This window comes from Copadichromis virginalis, linkage group LG18 (assembly GCF_057382275.1).
Source record: "Copadichromis virginalis isolate Kocher_CV1m ecotype Utaka linkage group LG18, C_Virginalis_male_GT1.1, whole genome shotgun sequence".
Classification (NCBI taxonomy): domain Eukaryota; kingdom Metazoa; phylum Chordata; class Actinopteri; order Cichliformes; family Cichlidae; genus Copadichromis; species Copadichromis virginalis.
This window is the reverse complement of record NC_140635.1, coordinates 20,960,659-20,980,964: the sequence shown is the minus strand read 5'-3', so window position 1 is coordinate 20,980,964 and position 20,306 is coordinate 20,960,659. Positions and strand designations below refer to the sequence as shown.

At 39.9% G+C, this 20,306-nt stretch overlaps 4 protein-coding genes across 6 annotated transcripts; 1 reads left to right on the top strand and 3 right to left on the bottom strand.

Moving 5' to 3' along the window:
* Positions 1-793: 793 nt before the first annotated feature.
* On the bottom strand, positions 794-2,566 carry LOC146687753 (uncharacterized). Its single transcript, XM_085440301.1, has 4 exons — positions 2,296-2,566; positions 2,057-2,197; positions 1,859-1,977; positions 794-1,651 (listed from the first exon to the last, which is right to left on the bottom strand). Exons 1-4 carry the CDS (start codon positions 2,564-2,566, stop codon positions 794-796), a joined length of 1,389 nt encoding a protein of 462 aa, XP_085296427.1.
* A 2,195-nt stretch (positions 2,567-4,761) lies between these two features.
* LOC146687752 (uncharacterized) lies at positions 4,762-7,799 on the bottom strand. Its single transcript, XM_085438487.1, has 4 exons — positions 7,051-7,799; positions 6,751-6,891; positions 6,538-6,656; positions 4,762-6,238 (listed from the first exon to the last, which is right to left on the bottom strand). The coding sequence occupies exons 1-4, from the start codon at positions 7,319-7,321 to the stop codon at positions 5,429-5,431; spliced, it is 1,341 nt and encodes a 446-aa protein (XP_085294613.1). The 5' UTR covers positions 7,322-7,799; the 3' UTR covers positions 4,762-5,428.
* Positions 7,800-7,862: 63 nt separating this feature from the next.
* LOC146687751 (glutamate-rich protein 6) lies at positions 7,863-12,240 on the top strand. 3 transcript variants are annotated; one of them, XM_085438486.1, is made up of 11 exons: positions 7,863-8,220; positions 9,143-9,269; positions 9,369-9,455; positions 9,548-9,738; positions 9,861-9,925; positions 10,073-10,239; positions 10,787-10,864; positions 11,010-11,179; positions 11,406-11,461; positions 11,576-11,619; positions 11,926-12,240. In XM_085438486.1, exons 1-11 carry the CDS (start codon positions 8,072-8,074, stop codon positions 12,178-12,180), a joined length of 1,389 nt encoding a protein of 462 aa, XP_085294612.1. In that variant the 5' UTR covers positions 7,863-8,071; the 3' UTR covers positions 12,181-12,240. The 3 variants fall into 3 exon arrangements, with proteins under 3 accessions (XP_085294612.1, XP_085294610.1, XP_085294611.1); XM_085438484.1 differs by having other exon boundaries at positions 11,406-11,619; XM_085438485.1 differs by having other exon boundaries at positions 10,787-10,869; positions 11,021-11,179; positions 11,406-11,619.
* A 555-nt stretch (positions 12,241-12,795) lies between these two features.
* Positions 12,796-19,715, bottom strand: selenot1a (selenoprotein T, 1a). Its single transcript, XM_085438488.1, has 6 exons — positions 19,515-19,715; positions 18,615-18,725; positions 15,307-15,433; positions 13,739-13,826; positions 13,436-13,602; positions 12,796-13,321 (listed from the first exon to the last, which is right to left on the bottom strand). Exons 1-5 carry the CDS (start codon positions 19,646-19,648, stop codon positions 13,478-13,480), a joined length of 585 nt encoding a protein of 194 aa, XP_085294614.1. The 5' UTR covers positions 19,649-19,715; the 3' UTR covers positions 12,796-13,321; positions 13,436-13,477.
* Positions 19,716-20,306: the final 591 nt, after the last annotated feature.

Below are 20,306 nucleotides of genomic sequence, written 5' to 3'. Positions count from 1 at the left end.
ACCACTTCTTTAAATGATTGAATAATTTAACCAGCTGCAGCAAGACACACGCAGTGTTGCATGAATGATCTACTTGATTTCTTGTTCTGGAGCTCTGGACCCTCCAAGTAGCGTTTAGAAAATGAAGTGGCTGAACGACAATGAGCATGTCTGGATTCAGAGTCCAGCATTACACGTCGTTCAGTTGTCACGTGTGGTTGAATTTCAGCGAAGTGCGTACACACAGTCACGGAGTGCCCAAGGGGGAAGAGCACTGTAAAAATATATAGGAGCAGACAGAATAGGGTCTGTATGTGCAGTGGGTGAATGGGATTTATGCACCAACTTTTTTTTTGCAAAGACAAGAAAAAAAAAAAAAATGTGTTCCATAAACAAGAACTAAAGGTAGCCCTCTAGTGACTTTGATTCATTGTCTTAGTATAAGCTCTAACAAGTATTGACGGGGCTTGCTATGAATAGGTCAAACGTTTGAACAATAATTCAGTTTGGCGTTTTAGAAAGGGGTGTACCATGACAACCAACATGCTTAGGACTGTGCATTTCACCATCATTAAATGACCAGTCTTTTGTAGTGGGGGGGGGGGGGGAAGAAAAAAAAAAAAACAATAAAAAAAAAAAAAAACAAAAAACCACACCCCAAACACATGAGAACAAGTTCACAGTAGAAAAATCTTTAATTTTCATCATCATCATCATGCTCCGCGAGAACACAAGATTTTCTTAGAACAATTCAACCATTACCAAATTCACACCAACAAGAAACCCTTAGCACTTACAGCTCTGCTTAATTCAGTCAGGGACCTCCTTGACCTCTGTACTGAGGAAACCTGGAAGCAATTTGCAAAGGGAAGCCTGAATGTGTTTGGAATCTAGATTTAAAACCTGCTTTGGCCATGTACTTCTGGTCATCGGGGAGTTTCTTAGCCTTGTATACAACATATGGCTCAAAGGGGAGCTTGTCAAATGGAACATATGGTGCTATAGGGGCTGCAGAGGTTTCTGGGCTGACAGGGCTTGGGTAACTCAGTTTCACAGGGGAAGCTGGGTAACTTGGCATAGCAACTGGGGTAAATTGAGACCAAGTAGGTTGCTTTGGCAAATTTGGTTTTTGTTGGTATGAAGGCTTTCCAAAGAAATATTCAGTCTCCGGGTTGTAGTAGTAAACCTGAGTTTTGTCAGGGATCATTTGCAACTGTTGGACTGGTGGAAGGTAGTGCATATTAGGAAAATGTGCAGGGTAATAGGCAGGGCTCTTGGAAGGAATTTTGTTGCCACTAGGTCTAACAGCCGTAGGTGGTGCCACAGTGGTTGTAGCTGGTGGCACAGTGGTCTTCACTGGGAGAAAGGAGGAGTAGTAGTAGGGGTAATAAAAGTTATATGGGTAGTACAGAGGGTATGAATATCCAGGTGGCTTTGTGTGAGGGCGAGTGGTAGTTGGGTTAGTTTTAGCACCTGGTGCCATCATATGCATGTAATAGTTATACCAGTAGGAATTATATAGATTAGGATAATAGGGCTGTTTTGCTTGTCGTCTTGAGCGATGGAAGTGCCATGGCCTGAGAGAGAAAGGAAATTTCCTGGACTGTTGAACTGGGCAGATGAATTCAACTGCCATCCCCCGCCAATTCATTGGCAACACATATCTTCCATTCTGAAACAAAGAAACCAAACATGTTTTGGCCTGGGTTTGTTTTTTTGGCAAATTTAGCATCAAGCAGTTATACCAACTCTAAGTTTGAAGAGATCTTTTTCAAAACTACCAAAAGAAAATATAGAATTCATCAATTAGTGCAGATATGAAAACCACATTCCATCAAGTCCAGGTCCTTTTAAAAGAAAAAAAAAAAAAGCAGCATACCTCTGTTAGCACACTGCAGGCATTATATGGGACATTTAAAACTAGTCCCAGTGCGTTCTGCTGCATTGAGAAACCACAGCTTTCAGGCACATGCTTCAGTGGTAAGGGTTGTGCATTTTCTGAGAGAAGGAGAAAACATGCCAGTATTCAATGACAGTTTTTAAAAACCGTTTTGCATACTTATAATATTTTTTCTACCTATGTGCAGTTGTAGATCAGCAGCACCAGGCCCCATGGCCTTCAGCTTCATCTTGTTATCACTACAGTGTAGTGAAGAGTTTAATTGCCTCCATGCTGCTTCATTAGCAGTGTCATTCTTCAGCTTTGATCTACTCTCTGCTTTAGGAAGAAAGATATCCCAACACAAAGTTAACTGCAACAACCTTTGCCTCAAGTGTACCGAGCATATCAAATTAGCAGAAACAGCCAAGTGTTACCTGTGATGCTTGACTGATGCAAGTCAACTTGCAGCAACGCATGTCCTGTGGCAGCTGCAGAAGAAGCAGGTCCTGACTGGGATTTAAGCCTTTTTCCATTAAAGAGAATGCTTCCCTTTCTTCCATCTTTCACTGCAGTCTCACTAGATCCCTCATGTTTAACTTTTTTGCCCAGCACTTGCAAGTTTAAACAAAGGGCTAAAGAGCACAGGAGTAATGTGACTGCCACAGTTTGACATGCTCTACATCTCCCACTTCTATCACCTCCCATAGTGGTGACACAGTGCAGATGGAAAGCACTTCACAGCGATGCAGAACAACTAAATCACAGCTTCTGATGCTGTCTGCAATTTGTCACCAGCTAATCAACACAGTTACAGTTTGCACCTGTGGCCTCATTAAGAGCCTTTGGCAGCTGACTCTAGTGTTGTCCTGGGATAAGTAGAACATTTTTTATGGAGCATGAAATGCGTGGAATTCTATAGTCTTCATAACTCATGAGTTTGCAGACAAGATTATCCTATTTAGATATACTGTAGACAAGTGTAGGCTCTGTCTCTTGTTAAACTAATTTTGGTTAAAGTAAAATTATTCTCCTTTGGAACATAAGTGAATTGAATAAAGAAAAATTCAAATAAGTCTAGGTAGGTTATTCCAATGAGCTTAAGAAACTCTTCTTTGACTCGATTAATAATCAAATAAAAGTTCTCAGTTTCAAGAATTACAGTAGTAAACACCATCTAACCGTAGCTTGAACACTGAATGACTGAGCAGAGAAGAGTTTTATAAGATCCTGTAAAAGAAAAAGAACTGAAAAAAAAATTGAAATGCAGCAGTTGTGTAGTATTTGCTTCACCATTTAGTTACATCTTTACACCATATATGCATTTGTCAGAATGCATGCAGAAGTATGAAACCAGAAGTACAAACTAGTAATTTCATCATGGTGCCACTTTATAAATGCCTACCCAATAAAATGCTGCAATAAAGCAGAAAAAAACACTTTGTAGCAAATAACCAAACCACAAATGTGATTTAAAAAATTCATACAAAAATTGACATCTCATAATATGTGTTGTTTTTAATCAATTGCAGGTTAACAAGTTAAAAGAAAAATGAAATCACTTTGTAATTTGCATTACTAACATTAATATCTGAATAAACCTGTATGTGCAAAGTGTGCCGTTAAAATATGTCTGTGAAGGTTCTCAGTCATCCAGATCATCATAGTCAAAGGAGCTTGCAAAGAAAAGCGTCTGGACTTCTTTAAGTTACTTGAAGACGTTTCACCTCTCATCCGAGAAGCTTCTTCAGTTCTAAGGTCAAATGGTGGGGAGTCCCAGATTTAAACCTAGTGGGAGTATCCCCCCACAGAGGGACAAAAGGACCCCCTGATGATCCTCTAATCGCCTGAGCCAAGGTGTGAAACTGGGTGTGGGTCCCAATCAGCCAGGGTTTCGGGTGAGCTCATTGTGAAACCTGGCCTCACCTTATCATGCGAATTCCTGAGGTCAGATGGCCCAGGATGTGAGTGGGCGTTAAGGCGTCTGGGGAGGGAACTCAAAACTGGATTATGGATTATAGACAGTTGGTGTCGTAAACCACCGCCTCTGTTCAAAGATGGTCGCTGACAGTGGACATAGATGGTTTCTTTCACTCCTCTTTCAAACCATCTGTCCTGTGAACAATGTGAACATTGGCATCCTCGAAAGAGTGTCCTTTGTCCTTAAGATGCAGATGGACTGCTGAGTCTTGTCCTGTGGAGGTGGCTCTTCTGTGTTGTGCCATGCGCTTGTGAAGTGGCTGTTTGGTCTCTCCAATGTAGAGGTCTGGGCAGCAAGGAATGCCCAAACCTCTTTAATGTGCCGTTAAAACGCTTGTTTGCAGAGCTTGGCAAACTATTACAAACAGCTAACTGAAAGAAAGGATGGGCTCAAACAACTCCAAGAAAAAAAGAATAAATCCAATGTGTGGCCTAAGGTGGTGGTTATGGTAAATGGACTGGTTTAGTGTATTTCAACGCTACTTGAGCACTTTATACAATATGCCTCATTCACACCCGCCCATTCGAGCAGTTTTTATTCTAAGCTTTGCAACATTGCACTCCAATGGATGCAAGGTACTTATAATGGAATATTTGGCATGCAGACTGGAGCAGCCAGGGACTGAACTACCAACTTCTGAATTGTCGGATGACCACCTTTGCCTCCTAAGCAACAGTCACCCTGGTTATTTCTAATTATCTGTATTTACAAATTGTGTTAGTTTGTTTTTTCATTTTTATTAAAAGGAACAAAATGAAGAGTGTAAAGAGAAAACTGGGAGGGTGGGGCAAAATAGAAATTGTCAAAAATGAGTCAATATTTTTTTATTGATTAATTGAATCTTTATTTTGAACATGTTGAAAAAGTACAACAACATAGAATTAAACAGAGACAAAGCAAAACAAAAGGAAAACGAGCAACCACAACTACAAATAACTTTCATGTTCAAAAAGGAGCAGGAAGAAGCATAAGCTTATTTAATCCCACCCCCTTTCCACTATCTAGTAATCAATAGACTGCAGAAATACCTCCTTGCAATTACATTATATGTCACATGTATTTTTTAAGAGAGCGAGAGAGAGACAAGCAACAAGCTGTTTTTTTCTGACTTGTTGTTTTTTCCCCCGGTGCCATTTGAGTAAAACAGATCTCTTGAAGGACCCAGCATGCCAGGTAAAGGACCTGGTGTACAACTGTACATGATTAAGTCCTGTAAAGATAGTCCATTTGCTGCTTTGACTAAGTTGGAACAGCATAACAGAACATTGCTTTTTATTAGTAAAAAGCAAGCTTAACAGTTCAGGCTACATAAGCCCAGCATAGTGCAATAAAATAGTGACTTTCCAACATTACATATCCACCCGACCCCCCTTTGTTTGGTGGGTGGTTGCAGACAACAGGGACATTAATCATTTAAATTTGAGCCCCCAACATCCAAATATCATCAAGTCTGCTTATTAATTCCAATCACCTTTGCACTAAATGCTCATAACATTTATGATTCTTGAGTTTGAATCTGTGGTGCTGATTGAGTTGAGCTGTTGAACAAAGAATTTCAAACCAAGAACTGGTGTTATTTAAAGCCTTTATTATATTTTCGTCAAACTATGACGAAAGGGCATTAAATGAACTTGTTGATGGAAGTGTGGAAAATTGTGCGACTGAGCTTGAGGCAGCAGAGTGTCTGTGCTTCCGCTTTCCAAGTCTGGATTAGGATTGCTTGGATATTGAGGAACAAATTGAGGGAAAGGCACAACATATTGAGGGAGTACGGTGTCCGAGCTTCCAGTAGCAGCCGCCAAATCTGCATTAGGGTTGTTCGGATATTGTGGAAGAGGGACAAACTGAGGGAAGAGAGGATACTGGGAGAGGAAATGCACATTGGGTGGACGCTGCAGTGAGTGGGGATAAGCGTCAGCGTTAGTTGTGGTTTCAGTATCTGCTGGCACAGGTAGTGGAAAGGGCAAAAGAAAAGGTGGACCAACTGGTTTGTAACCAGGTAAGAGAAACTCTGGAGGAATGAAGGATTCTGGCTTTGCAGTGGTGGTTGGGGCTGCTCTTGTGGCTGGAAGTGGGGGATAAAAGTAAGGATAGAGGGGGGGAAAGGGTGGAGGGTATTGCTGGAATGGGGGCATTTCTGACTGCTTAATGGGTTCTGCAGGATCCGATACGGGAACTGAAGGATATGGATAGTGCATTTGTTGTGGAAAGAAAAAGGGTTGAGGAACATGGGCATACAATTGGTCTGGATTTTTGCTAGTGTAGGGCATCTGGGAGTTTGATGCGGGGTCCTGAGGGGTTTGAGAGGCAGTCGTCATAAGAGCTGGTGCTGCAGGTTTGGAACACCAAAGGGAGATTGGAATACCCTGCCACCGCATTGGAAGCACATAACTGCCACCCTTTAAAACAAGAAGGAATATCAGGACTTGCGTGTTACCAGTCAAGGAGTTAAAGTTATTTACCCCCTTTTAAAAGAGCCATAATTGTTAGAGATCACAATATTAAGTGTTTATGTTTAGCCAAGAGACCGTTCCAAACCCATGACTAGCAAATTAAAGCCTCGGCCATCTAAGGAAGATTTTGCATAATTTTAATTTACTTTTGATAATTAAAAAAATAATCCTAAAACTAGCCAATTTTAACAGCAGGCTGCCAATTATTCAAATATAGCATAAGACTTAATTTCAGTTAAAATTACCTCTTGAACCACACTGCAGCCATCATAGGGAACCTGCATAACAAGTGACCGTAAGTTCCTCTGCATGTTGTAGCCACAGTTGGGAGGGACCTGGCTCAGAGGTACTGGCGGTGCATTTGCTATGGGAAAAAAAGTTTACATGACGATGCAACCAAATGGACACTTTACAAAAAAAAGAAAAAAGAAAAAAAAGAAAGAGCCCTGCTTGCTTACCTTGGTCCACTGCTAGCTCTGACACTCCTCTTCCCGCTACCCTGAACTTCATCCGATCCCCACCGCACAGCAGCAAAGGTACCATGCGCCTCCATGCTGCTTCTCTGGAACTGGTGTCATACGTTTGGCCTTTTGACCAGCCTGACGTGGGGGAAAAAAAAAAAAAAAAAATCAAGAAGAGCAAGTTTTGCAATTATGCACAGAGGTATAGAGCTTTTAAATAAAAATGCAAGTACATCTCCAAATAAGCACGCTTTTCCTGCAGCCAGTGTCCTTACATAAACTGGACCTGAAGCTTACCTATAAAATCTGCTTGATAGGATTCCTCCACGGATGAGTTTGTAGAGGCTTTCCCATATTTAACCTCTGACTCAAGGCCTGAGCCTTTCCCGACAGATTTTCCGAATACGACTTTCCCCTTTCGTGCACCTAACGCATCGGCCTCTTTGCGCCCTCCTCGCCTCTCTGTTTTCGTTAGTCGGTAACAGTCTATTGCTTGCACTAAATGGCACATCAGAATAACAGCTACAGCACAACAAACGGAGGCACGTCTCCCTTTTTCTCTACGCATCGTTTAGCTGTGCGTGTCTCCTAGAAATGTTAAGAGCTGGAAGGCGAGACTTCGCCATGGCTATTTGTGCGGCAGCAAACAAGCCAGGTGCTGCCACAGCGAATCAGAAGCCGCTGCGGGGACATCAACGGATTCTCTAATTACCTGCACTATATGCACCTGAGTAATGTCTAGTTAACATTTTATTCTTAACGGGCTTTGTGTGTGTGTGTGTGTGTGTGTGTGTGTGTGTGTGTGTGTGTGTGTGTGTGTGAGTGAGTGAGTGAGAGAGGGAGAGAGAGAGAGAGAGTTTAATTAAGACACACAGTAATAATTAATGAGGTAAACTAAAAAAAATAAATGCACAACCGCTGTCCCATCTAAAAATAGTATTGCATGTGTTCAGAAACCTCTGCTACTCATAAATGGAAGGCGCAAAAACAATTTCGGTCACGGAAGCGAGTTTCAGCTGCAGTTTCCAAGCTGACCAATGAAAACTGGGGATCAACCTCTTACGTGCTTAGAAAATATCGAGAATTTGAACATCTACGATGCCATGGCAACCACCAAAGCTCCACCTGCTGGTGAAGCTGCAGAAAGGCTGTTAAATGAACCACTGAGGTGGGATTATTCCCTGCCTCCAAATCCTTTGCAAACACTAGATTACCATATTTACACATTACAATAATTGTGGAAAGGTTTTGGCTTTTTTAAAATCCGGGGTCTTACCATAGATTTTACTGTTTATTAGAAATTTATGTCAGAACGCTTATGAATGTTAGCATAACCAGTCAGACAGCAACACAGATGAGGTCTGCTGTTATGTTTACACATTGCCATACAGCTATTTCATCTCCATGGTTACTAACAACACCGGCTAGTCTGAAGAATCGCTCAATACTTGACTACCACTGCGGCAAGTAGGTGGTGTTTTATTGTCGTGCTGTCTTCAGCTTATCTTCATATCTTCATAGACTATGTATAGAGGTGTTTGTTTTCACCAACTGTCAGCTTTATCTGTCTTTTTTCCCTCCTTAAATGATGACTGCTTTTATATATGTAAAAAATATATTAGACGTATTATACTTGGGTGTGTATGTGCTAGGAATAAGTTTTGATTCCTGGTAGCACATGAGACTAGCTCATTGAGCTGAGGATGGATTGTTTTATCTTGGGATAAAGACACTAAACACAGTCAAGACAAAAAGATGAAGTCCAGCTTTTCCTGCAAGTCTGTTCAAAGTACTAAAATATCTCCTACATGTACATTGACTGGTCACTTTATTAGATTGGTGGATCTTCTTTTGGCTTCAAAACTGCCTTGACTCTTCTTGGCACAGAGACAACAAGGTGCTGGAATCATTCCTCGGATAATTTGGTCCATGTTGATATGATAGCATCACACAGTTGCTGCAGATTTGTCAGCTGAATCCCTGATTGCACCACATCCCAAAGGCCCTCTACTGGACTAAATCACCCTTTATAACCATTCTATTGTTCAGTTTGAACTTCAGCAGGTTATCTTGACCACATCCACATTGGCTGGTTAGATGTAAGCGGTTGAACAGGAATACCTAATGAAGTGGCCAGTGAGTGTATATTTATAAATACATACCAACACTGTTAACAGTTCTCTTATTCAGACTTCTGTGTTTCATTAAATGGCACTGCTACATTAGCTCGTGATCTACTCCATGTTCCAGACGACCATATAAGACCTTGATTGGTTTCACATGGTCATATAATAATCTTGATATTATTATATGGATTAATATCTCACTCTTTCTAAAATCATTGAATGTTTCCTTTTATTTGTCATTTTTTCTCTTTGTCTGGTAAGAGGATGCGATGCAGTTGCCCAAAACCTGTCAGTGACCCACCCACCTATTGTATCAGAGCTGCGGGAGTTCTGAGGTACAATCGTGAGTCTGACAATCACAGGATGAATTTAACAACTTTTCCCCAAAGGGTAATAATAAATTAAAAGTCAAATATCTCCTTACTTTTTAAGGAAGGAAGCAAGGTGTTACAGATAATGTTACTCTGATAAAAAAAAAATGTTATTCAGTCCCAGACAGAATACCCAGCACAATGTGAGTACTGTGGGGAAAAGGCTCATCCTCTACTTGTTCTAACATGGGTACATAATCCTGAGGTGAGGCAGATTGTAAATGGTCAAGTCAAAATCCCTAAATTCACCTATTGTACTACATGACCTCCTTACCCCCTCCTCTGTGTCCATCACAGACCCACTTCTGTTGTGCTCAGCGGCAGCAGCTATGTCAAATCCTGGTGAAGCAGAGACTTTTGTTTGAGGAGCGATCTAACCTAACCTTTGGTAATCTAACTTCAAAAGACCAGATGGAAATTCTGTATCACAAATCCAGAGAAAGTGAAGCTTACCACAAGTTTATGAAAGGCTTTCTGAGAAAACCTAGGTACACTTTTGTATGATTTTGCATGAAAATGCCTGTAAACAGAATGAAAGTAGGAACAGAAATATGACTCAAATAATGTGCAAAATTAATATGAGTAGCACTTATTTTGTATTTTTTCATAGAATACAATCAAGAGAATCTACAATCTACGGTGGTTACCCAGTTAATCTGCTTGCAGGGAAGACCTGTGAGTAGTTAGCAACATTCACACTGGAAGCCTGAAACTTTTGCATACAGTCATAATAAACAGACAGACAGACAGACAGACAGGTAACTGCATCTTGATTTTATAAAGCTCTGTGAAACTAACGCAGTCTATTTTGCTATTGTTTAGCTTTCTCTGCACCAGGGGTCTTCAGGTTAAGACTCTCACATGCTCCAGGAAAGGGGACAACGTATTGCAGTAGCACAAGTGAAAAATGCTTAAAAATGGAAGAGGAGGAGGTGTTGCTCCCTTTTTATGATTGGAAACCAGTTCAGTTTGGCATATGTAATCATCAGGTAACATGCAAATTAATATTACTTCTATTTTTCATGACCCACAGAGCTTGTTTTGTCTTATTATATTGTAAATATATGACGTTTTTCCAACACAGAGGTTTCATTTATGTTTGAATAGAGGCCTCAGACAGCTGCATTACACACTAATACAATGCCCCCATGTGGTCACACTGTGTCTACATAATACATTGAACCCAAAACCTTCACAAATGCAAGACTTTATTATTACGCTAAATAGTATTATTATTTATAAAGAGAAACTACTCAGTTTTAGTATCGTAAACTAGTAAAGCTGGGTAAAAAGGCCAAAAGACAATCAAAATGACCCTGCAGAGGCTGACGAGTTTAGACATTGAAAGAGAACTTGAATGTAGAGGTAAATTTGCAATAAAGCAACCCTCCCACTTCTTTCAAACTCCACACTATTAGGTTATAAGAATAATAATTGTTTTTTAAAAATAATTTTTCAAAAGTCCATGTTATTGTGTGCAAAATAGAATTTCTAGACATGATAATTTCTTCTTTTGAACTTTATCTGTATTCACAGGTGGGGTCTGGAGTTTTACAGAAATTTTATTCCAGTGGCATCACATTCCTTACCATGTTCCCTGGTGGCTCTGCTCAGGTCTTGTATCCTCTCAGATTTGATCAGATTGATCATGAGACTTTGCGGAAGTGATTTAAAAATGCACAATTTAAACATTAAAGAAATCCAGTGAATTCCAGTTGAATTGAATATCCTCTATAGTCAGTGTTCCTGTCCTTACCAGCTTGGTTACAGTTATCCCTCTGGCCTCTTGGCTGTACTTATCGTCGTCACTGAACACAATGGAAGAGTTTGTATAGTGTATGACGACGTCAGTGCCCCTAATCAACAAATCAGAGCTATATTCCAGTCTGATGGCAGAGCGACATGCTATCACACCAATGGAAACATATGGTAGATAGCATTTTTTTTTTTTATATTTACCATTTATTAAATATTGCCTCTTTAAATTATATTATTAGCCCTATAGTTGTTGTCATAGAGGTTGCTGTCAAAAAATGTTTTTGTCTATGGGGTGTAAATGTGATATTTAAAATTTGCACAGGTGAGCATAAATACATAATGGCAATGAGCTACAGTCCATTTATATGCATGTATTTTTTCTGTACTCGCATTGCAGGCTGTCCTTGAACATGTCTGGTGGCCGATGCTTAAACAATGCAGGCAATGTAACTTGTAAGTGGAGCTGGGGTACTCCCACACCCCTGCAGCCCATCTTTCTGTCCCTCAACAAAACTGTTGGAGTTCGAGTCCTGGGGAACAAACAAGTGTTTGTTTCCTTCTTGGCAGGCAGGCAACAGGCTAAGTTCAGTGTGGGTACCTGCTGCGCTCAGGTAAGACTGAAGCACTGTGCAACTAGTCTGCACATTGTGAACTGGCTATTTTATAGAATTAAACATATGACAAAACATAAGGGCTAAAATGGAAAAACAAAAATTGGAAAATATGTTCATTTTGAGTATGACACTGGAATAAGTCTAAAAGTTTGGATATGGGTATGCATTACTACCAGTTTTCTGATGTCTTTCTTTATGAAAGCAAATATTTTAACATTTAACTACACAGAGGGTTTAAATGATTTGCAAAATGACTGTAACAAATGCTAAAGTGCTTCATTAACGTGAAAAATCTTTGATTAGGGTGAATACGTGCATACTTCAGGTTCATCGCTCTCTAAAGACGAGCTGCTGGCATTGGCAGCCAAAATCAGGATCCACGCAGCAATTCAGCATCTTCACCAGTACCTGACGACGCCCTTACATCCCCAAAAACTTAAGACTACACCAGCCCATCACTTACAGGTTACTGCTCAAAGGCTCCTGAAAGTCAGTGATGATGTAATGATGAATGACAGTGACAAAGCCTTCATCCTCAAGTGCCTTCAGGATTGTTGATGTATATGTAATATTGGAACATGATGACAGTGACTGGAAAAAAAAAAAAAAAAAAAAAAAAAAAAGCAAAGCTGGAAAAACATTTTGCATGTCTCATTTTTTTGACTTTAGTTACCAGAAAACGAAAGGAAAAAAAAAACAAAAAAAAAACAAAAAACATTTTATGTACTAGCACCTGAGTGCCAGCATGTCGATATATAGAGATAATCCTTATAGCATGCTTGGCTGAATCAGTATTTTCTCATTTTTAAGGCCAGACTTACCTTTATTTTAAATTCAATTTAAATGGAGCCCGGTTTCACAAAGAGAATATCAAGTAAAGGTATTATACAATTAACCCAATAAATGACTTTCATTACTCCTTGTCTAAATAAAGTCATCTGTTGCACATTAACCACTTTATTTCTTTTAGGCTGGTCTTGTAGTTGTTTTTTTTGTTTTTTAATTTCTCCTCTCTTTTGCCTTGTAATATAAAATCAGTGTAGAGCTTCCCAAAGATTAGATAATCAGGTTGTTACTCCAGATATTTCATACCATTGCATAGTATACCCACAGTAAATTATAAGCCTGATGACAACAGATGCGTTAGTATGTCAACTCAACACCACACCGCAGTTTCAGAGTTAAATAGTTAACAATATGTTTTATTAATCTTCTTAGTTTCCTCCAAGGTTTGTAAATATAAAAATTCAGAAATCATACCAACAGGTTCCCAATGTTATTTTCACAACAGTGATGACAGACTTTTAAGTGCTGCAAATTTCTACACGGTAAACTACTTGATAAACAAATTTCTACATTTGGCTCAGTGGTACAAATGACACATTGTTTCTTTTTTTTCCCCACAGAGATCAAATTATATTCAAATAGTTAAAGACTACAAGAACCAATGTTAACTCTCTCCTTATGGGCTCACTAATATCACCTGGATGAACTCTGTAGTAGTATGAATAGTACAAGAAAATGACAAAATGGCCAGCACTGTTGCCATGGATCCCACTCTGGCGTCAGGGGCGGGTCATCTCTAAGGGGCGCAGTGAAGAGTGATGGGGACATCCAGTCTGTGCTAGCAGTGTTCCTGCCTTCAGCGCAGACGTTCATAAACATCACCTCACAGCCCAGTGAGAAACCCACCTCAGACCTAGAAGGGCAGAGAAAGGAGCAGGCCAAATTAAAAAGCATAAACCTTCACTTTAGTAGAAGTGACTCCAAAACAAACAAACAAAAAAAGTCTTTGTCACACGACTGTACTTACATGGATGGGCTTTTAGCTTCAGCTAGGAATTGAACAGTAAGGTTATGAATGGTGGTGGTGCCTTGCGTTCATGTGAACGTTCATCTTCATTTCATTATCCAGGATTTGCACAAGCTGCTGCATGGAGGGCAGGTGACCTGACTCCAATTTGGACCACACTGGTACATCTATAAAAGAATATTTTCATTTTAATTTGTGGGCTAGATTTTGTTCCATCATCTCAAGTTTATGAATGTTATTGCAAGAAAAATGAAATAAAGTCAAATCCACTGGGCACTAAGTACGTGCTAGAATAACACTCACCATTTAATGTGATTTCAAACGCTCCTGTTGACATTAACTGGTTTTCAATCATGTTGCTGAGGAAGAACACCATCATGCAGGCATAAATCTGATGGAGAGGAAAGATTTCTTTTATTTAAACAGAGTCTGCAATGTTCAGTGAGCAGAAATTAGAACAAAAACCCCACAGGATAAAAGTGTAGTAACAGGTTAGCATGTAGCTGCTTTAAAATATGACGTTCATGCCATCCGTTAGTGTAGCGGTCCCCAACCTTTTTTTGCGCCACGGACTGGTTTATGCCCGACAATATTTTCACGGACCGGCCTTTAAGGTGTCGCGGATAACTACAACAAAATAAAACTAGTACCGGTACCGAAAAAAAAAGAAGATTTATTCATAACACACGTGAAAACATCCAGGAAAACCGAGTTAATGATAAAAACGATAACAAAATGACGCTGAAAACCGATAAAAATCCTGAAAACCATACATTTTACACCTGAGCCTCAATTCTCGCGGCCCGGTACCAAACGACTCACGGACCGGCACCGGTCCGAGGGTTGGGGACCGCTGCGTTAGTGCAATTCAGTAGTCACTCTCAGTGGAGTAACACTTGCCAATATGTTAACATTGTGAAGTATATGGCTATTTCTCAAAATAAATACATTTTAAATCCAAGTAACATATGGGCTCCTGCAGTTATGCCGTTAAGACTTTACTGCAGGTCTAAGTTTTGTTTTATTTGTTACCCGTCTGCAGTTCGCATGACAGGGACTGACAGAGTTGTGCATGCCTGTTTTTGACGCACACTCTTGAGCAGCTCTCCCCATATTGGCTGATGAGATTACAGTGCAGTAGGATTACACAACAACAAATGACAGGGCCTGGCACAGTCATTAAAACCAGATTTCTGCTCTCAAGCCAGCTGATTTAGTGATAGCAGTCTAGATTCATGTTAAATATCATGCGAAAGGATTCCATGCATATACCAAAAGCAGCTTTAAAATCAAACACATACTCAGTGGAAGAAAAACTTAAGATAGTCTTTGTTATCAAACATATGTGGCTTAGAAGCAATTTTAAAAGAACAAATTCACTAGCAAAACCAGCCCAAACCAAAATGAATAAGTCTTTATTGTGTATTTAAAGGCAAGAGTTGCTGTTATGCGCTTGGGTTTCAATGGCACAAAAATAGTTTTTAATCTTTTTCAGCCTTCTGTTAAAATGCAAGAACGACCATTATTGCAGGAAGGCTTTTGGGATTTGCCAGGTCTCTAACCCTGGGGATAACAAATCCAAGCCAAACAATACTTAACAAAACAACCAGAAGCCACCAAATGAAGAGCTAATGAAATCCTGCGGGTTTTAGTTGTACTTGGCAGCCTGTAAGTAAACGGAAACTAGAGCCCACCTTTCTTCATTTCTACATGCTACCCACGCCTGTGCTATCTGCAATAACTTGCCAAAACAATGTGCAGCTCCATCTACTGAAAAGCCAGAGTCTGCCGTCTAACACGCTGTTACACATAAAAACACTACAGTAAAAACGTTCCCATAAGGACACAGTTTTGATTCCAGGAAACCTTACCTTATTTCCTTGGCCCCATTCCCACATTCCGGGGGCTTGCATACCAAAGAGAGCGAATGGGTCCCTGCCGATGATAATCAGCCCAATCACCAGCAGTTTGAAAACAGACAGGAAGGAAGCAACGTGTCTGTGGAAACAAAACAAAAATATGTTTAGATATGGATTTGAATACAGCTCTTATACGTGATAGCATAAAGCAGACAGAGCTTGTTACTGAAGTAAAATCTCTCCAAAATCTTTAGTTTTACATTGTGAGACATTGAAAACAATGGTTAAAGACTCTGAGGGGGCTTGATACCATCTCCATTTCTTTTGCACAGCTTTTCTCGTGTGTATTCATTAGAAGCCCAGAAAAATACCTAAGAGTCTCAGTAACACCACACCTTAACTACAACACCTGGGACTGCTACACAAATACATCTCACATGTAATACAAATACAATCCAATTCTCCAGGCAATGATTCCTCAAAATGCCACAGACTAATTATTCAGAAACCAAGTTATAGTCCATCTAAAACGGTAAACACAAAGAAACTGTTCCATAGCAACTAGAATACAATGAGAAAGATTTCATGTGTTATTTATAAGTTCTCTTTTGAACTTTATTATCATAAGTCACAGTGCTGATTGTTGTACAGATGGACTTGTTGGTTTAGCTAAATACCTAATGTTCTGATGCAAGTCTTGATGCATGCTCAATCATCCAGGTAAGTAAATCCCAAAAAGTTGATTGTGTTCATCTGGATGTAGTGTTTTCAGTGGGAGAAACATTTCATCACTCATCCAAGTGACTTCTTCAGTCTCAGCTGACTGCAGGTTTCCCCAACCTTATAAACAGTGCATTGCATTGCATTATAACTGAAACCAGCCCACTGATTGAATAATGGGCTGTTAGGTCAGTTCCTTGATCATTAATATGCTGGTTTTAGTTACTATGCATTTACGCATGTCATAGTGCCTGGTACTTTTTTTAGTAAATACTTGACCAGGGGTCTAAGCGATCCGAGCAGGTACTAAAATGTGACATCATCAGACTGCATGCCACCGATTGGCTGGTCAGTAGCATCACTTATCTCGTTCACAAAAATCAAAATCTGGAAATGAGAGAAACTGCTACAAAAACAACGCTGTGTTTCCAGAGTCTAGCGTTCACATCGTGGGATGCTCAGACGTGGTGCTATGACTAGGGATGGGTATTGATAAGATTTTCACGATTTCGATTCCATTTTCGATTCTGTTTAACGATTCGATTCTTTTTTTTAAAAAAAAAAAAGGAGAACACTAAGGTCGAATAGCTTAGAACTTTTTATATCTTCTCTTTGAACAAGATAAAAATTTAGGAGTAACATGGCCTTACAAACCCAACAGTGACATCTTAAGAGATCCAGCCTACGGCTCTTCAATGGGGTGTCACAGGGTCCCCAGGACATTTAAAAAAAAAAAAAAAGTAAAATAATAAAATAAATATTCTTCTGTAGCAATAAAGTATAACATAAATTATTCTGTAGCAATTACACAAGAATATCCAGTAATGTTCCTGCCTACAATTAAACACATTCACTTACCATCTGCTGTGGCAAATGGGTGCAAGCCTTTTACCACAATCTTAGCCACTGCTCTGTGACATTCGTCTATCCTGGCCTGAAAGGAGATGTTAATGGTAGACTGCAGCGAGAACTGCCAGCATCTGAGCCAGACTGTCTGTCTGTCTCTCTCATCATGATCACCTAAATGCACAGTAATGGCAGGTTTTGTAATAAGGCAGATCGCGCTAACATAATATGCACTGTTAGTTGATTATTTACCTGCCACATTAACGGGAGAGGACGTGCAAACGTTACCGCTGCTGCTGGGTCCGAAGCGGAATTAAAAACACGACATTCATTTAAGGTTATCGCGTGTTTTGTGAGCTTTTCCATATTCGTAGTGTTTCCTCCCTTAAATGAAATGTCTACTTTGCAAGTATTGCAAGTTGCCCTGTTGTCATCTGTTCTCATAAAGTATAATCAAACTTTTGAGCGTTTGAGCCGCCATGTTTCCTGCCAGGTAAATGACGCTCCGCAACGTGGTGACGTCATTCGGGGCGACTGGAATCGATAAGGGAATCGTTTAAAAAAAATGGCAAACAACTCCAAGGAATTTAAACAGTGGGAACCGGTTCTCAACAAGAACCAGTTTTCGATACCCATCCCTAGCTATGACGACAGTCACGTGTGTTAGGTACCACTGCTTTGTAATAGAAAACCAGTTGATCCAAGTCTAGGTGTGGTAATCCATGGCCAGTAGGTACTAATGGAAAAGGGGCTTAGGTACCAAAGTACTTGGTACTACAACCCAATGGAAAGTCCTTGAAAATGAGTTGAGCCATGGCGAGCTAATCTTAGTAGGTACGAGTGGAAAAGGGCTATAAGAAATATGGGAAGTGGTGGATTTGGTCATTTGGAACAGATTTTTCATTACCCTCCCAAGTTAAGGCTACATTACTATTAACTAATACCTAATAGACCATTACGTATGTCATATAATCCTACACCATAACAAAGCTATACATTTTTAAAAACTGAAGGAAAAAAAGTGCATGTCCCCACCCACCCATTTACATTTCAGAAGATTTCTGACTTCATTTATGTTGTTTCTTTCTTTTGTTTCTTTTTTTTTTTTTAATCTTTATAGTTTTTAAACTTCTATGTCTGTAGCTTTTTGACCTGTTATATCTTGTGAAACAAATTTATCTGTAATGCTGACCCTGCATTAACTTAAAATGTGACAAATAAAACTAAAACACTAAAATAGTATGACATTCCACTTAATTTACATTTAAATACTTTAGCTGAAACCATCACATCCATGCCTGTACTGTATACACCAAGGAAGGTATGCAACTTCAGCCCCATGGCCTGAAAATTTAAGCAATTAAGGAATGCATCACAGTTGTTTGGATTTCCTGCGGAGAGTACCCATTTAACATCTTTAAAACTTGGGAATGCAAAATGAAGTAAGCTGGAGTAAAATTAGCCCGGTTCATCTAACAATTTATCTATTGCTGACATTTCGATTTGATTTGTAGACATTTTCTTCATTGGAGTGATTTTAGGACACTGGATCAAAACATCTTTAAAAAGGACAGCAGTTTAAGCAGTGTCTACCAAAACTACCAGACACCAATCCATGGCCAGATATGTTCGTGCTTGAGAATTTCACTTCCTTAGACAAATCACGGCTAATCCCAGGGAGCTTTCAGCCCACTTTAATAAGGCTCGACGTAATCCACTTGTAACAAGGCAGGCAATCTTTCGCTCTCGCTTACCGATACATGGGAACAGGAAGATAGTTCTCCCCTTCAATGCGGATGTCTGGGTACCGCTGGTACAAGGCCTGCGTGTACTCCTCAAACACCCGCTTGTATCCTCAGGAAATGCTGTGGGGGGAAACAAGGACACTGCTAGAAAGCCGAGCACAGTCTAAAGTCAAAACAGGACAGGCTAACAAAGGTTACGTTGATGATTTAGCACGAAGATTTGAATTTTAAACTTCTCTGTTGGTCATTTACTCAAAAGTTTTATATGTGACTTGGCAGCAGCGCGTTATCATACATGAAAGCTGCATGTTCACCTTTGTGGGCTGTGTTTGCTTTAGTGACTAGCTTATTTACATTGCAAACGTGGCCTTAAAAAAATACTTTCCTCGTACACAAACGTCAAACAAAGTGAGAGTTTTCAGGTTAGCACACCGCCTCCTGGTCAGGTTAATATTTAGAGTAGTTAGTGGACTAATTTGCCTAAAATCTCCAAGTCTATCAGCGAAAACAATATGTTAAATTTACCAACAATAACTGCAGACCAGTTATTTTACTGTAATCTGGGGGGGAAAAAATCCTGTCGTCGTAGCGTAACAATGATAACACATTAACATAACCTACACACAGTAGACGGTTTATTAAAGGTTTAACAGCGGAAGTGGAAGCCATGTTTTCCACCAAATGTTTACGAAAAAAGTGCAAAAAATTATCGACTTCCAGAAAATGATTTCAGTAGAGCTTTTGACAACTGTTTATTTATTCAGTTTGAACAACCCGGAGCGTTGTTATTTCCTAACAAACATCCGGTAAATTAACCTCCTATCGGCGAGCGTTTATTTTAGGCCTGCGACACTGTTAGCCGGGGGCTAGCGTGCAATGACTCGCCAGTTTTTTGGCTCATTTGCTTACCAGATTTGAAACCTGAGAAGAGGTCCAGTGGCAAACTGCATCTTCATTTTCTTTATGCCGCTGCTGTCACCAGCCGTGGCACAGCACAGGGAAAACACCCCCAAAACCAGGAGCGAGAACCGTATCCACTTCATGGCTATCCTCTTCGACGGTCTCTTCCTTAACCCGTCGTACGCAGGCAGGTTAATCTGTACATTTCGCTTCTGGTTGGTCCCTCCTTTTCCTCTTCATCCAATCGCAGGTTTTAACTAGTACTGGTTTCATCTTTAGCACCACCTCCCGCTCTGGCAGTTCAACTGATTGACAGAGCCTTTGGGCTAATAAAATATAACAACATGGATCACCCCATCTTAACCTCCTAAGACCCGAACTCTTCTACGGCATGCATTTTTAATTTCTCTTTGATATTTGGGCATATTGGGGCCCAATGAACGTAAAACCAAAGAATTACCACATTTTCTTTACCTTATTTTTGTTAAGAAAAATAAGAGCCCCATATGAGGATATTCGTTTAAAATTTTGATAGAACAGTAGCAGTATATAACCTTGTAAGTGGAAATCAGGCCCCTGTAAAGCAAAATTGAGTATTTTGGTCTAAATAACCCAAAATGTGATGTCCACATATGTGGATGCCAGGTCCTAGGAGGTTAAAGATGGGATATTTCCTTAGTGGGTGTTTTGATAATAGTGTTGCAGCTGATCGGATACCTACTAAGGCCATATGGAGCAACACTTACACTGGCAAAATTCATGGAGTCATTGTGCACCATCATTCCCCCTTTTGAGATCAAA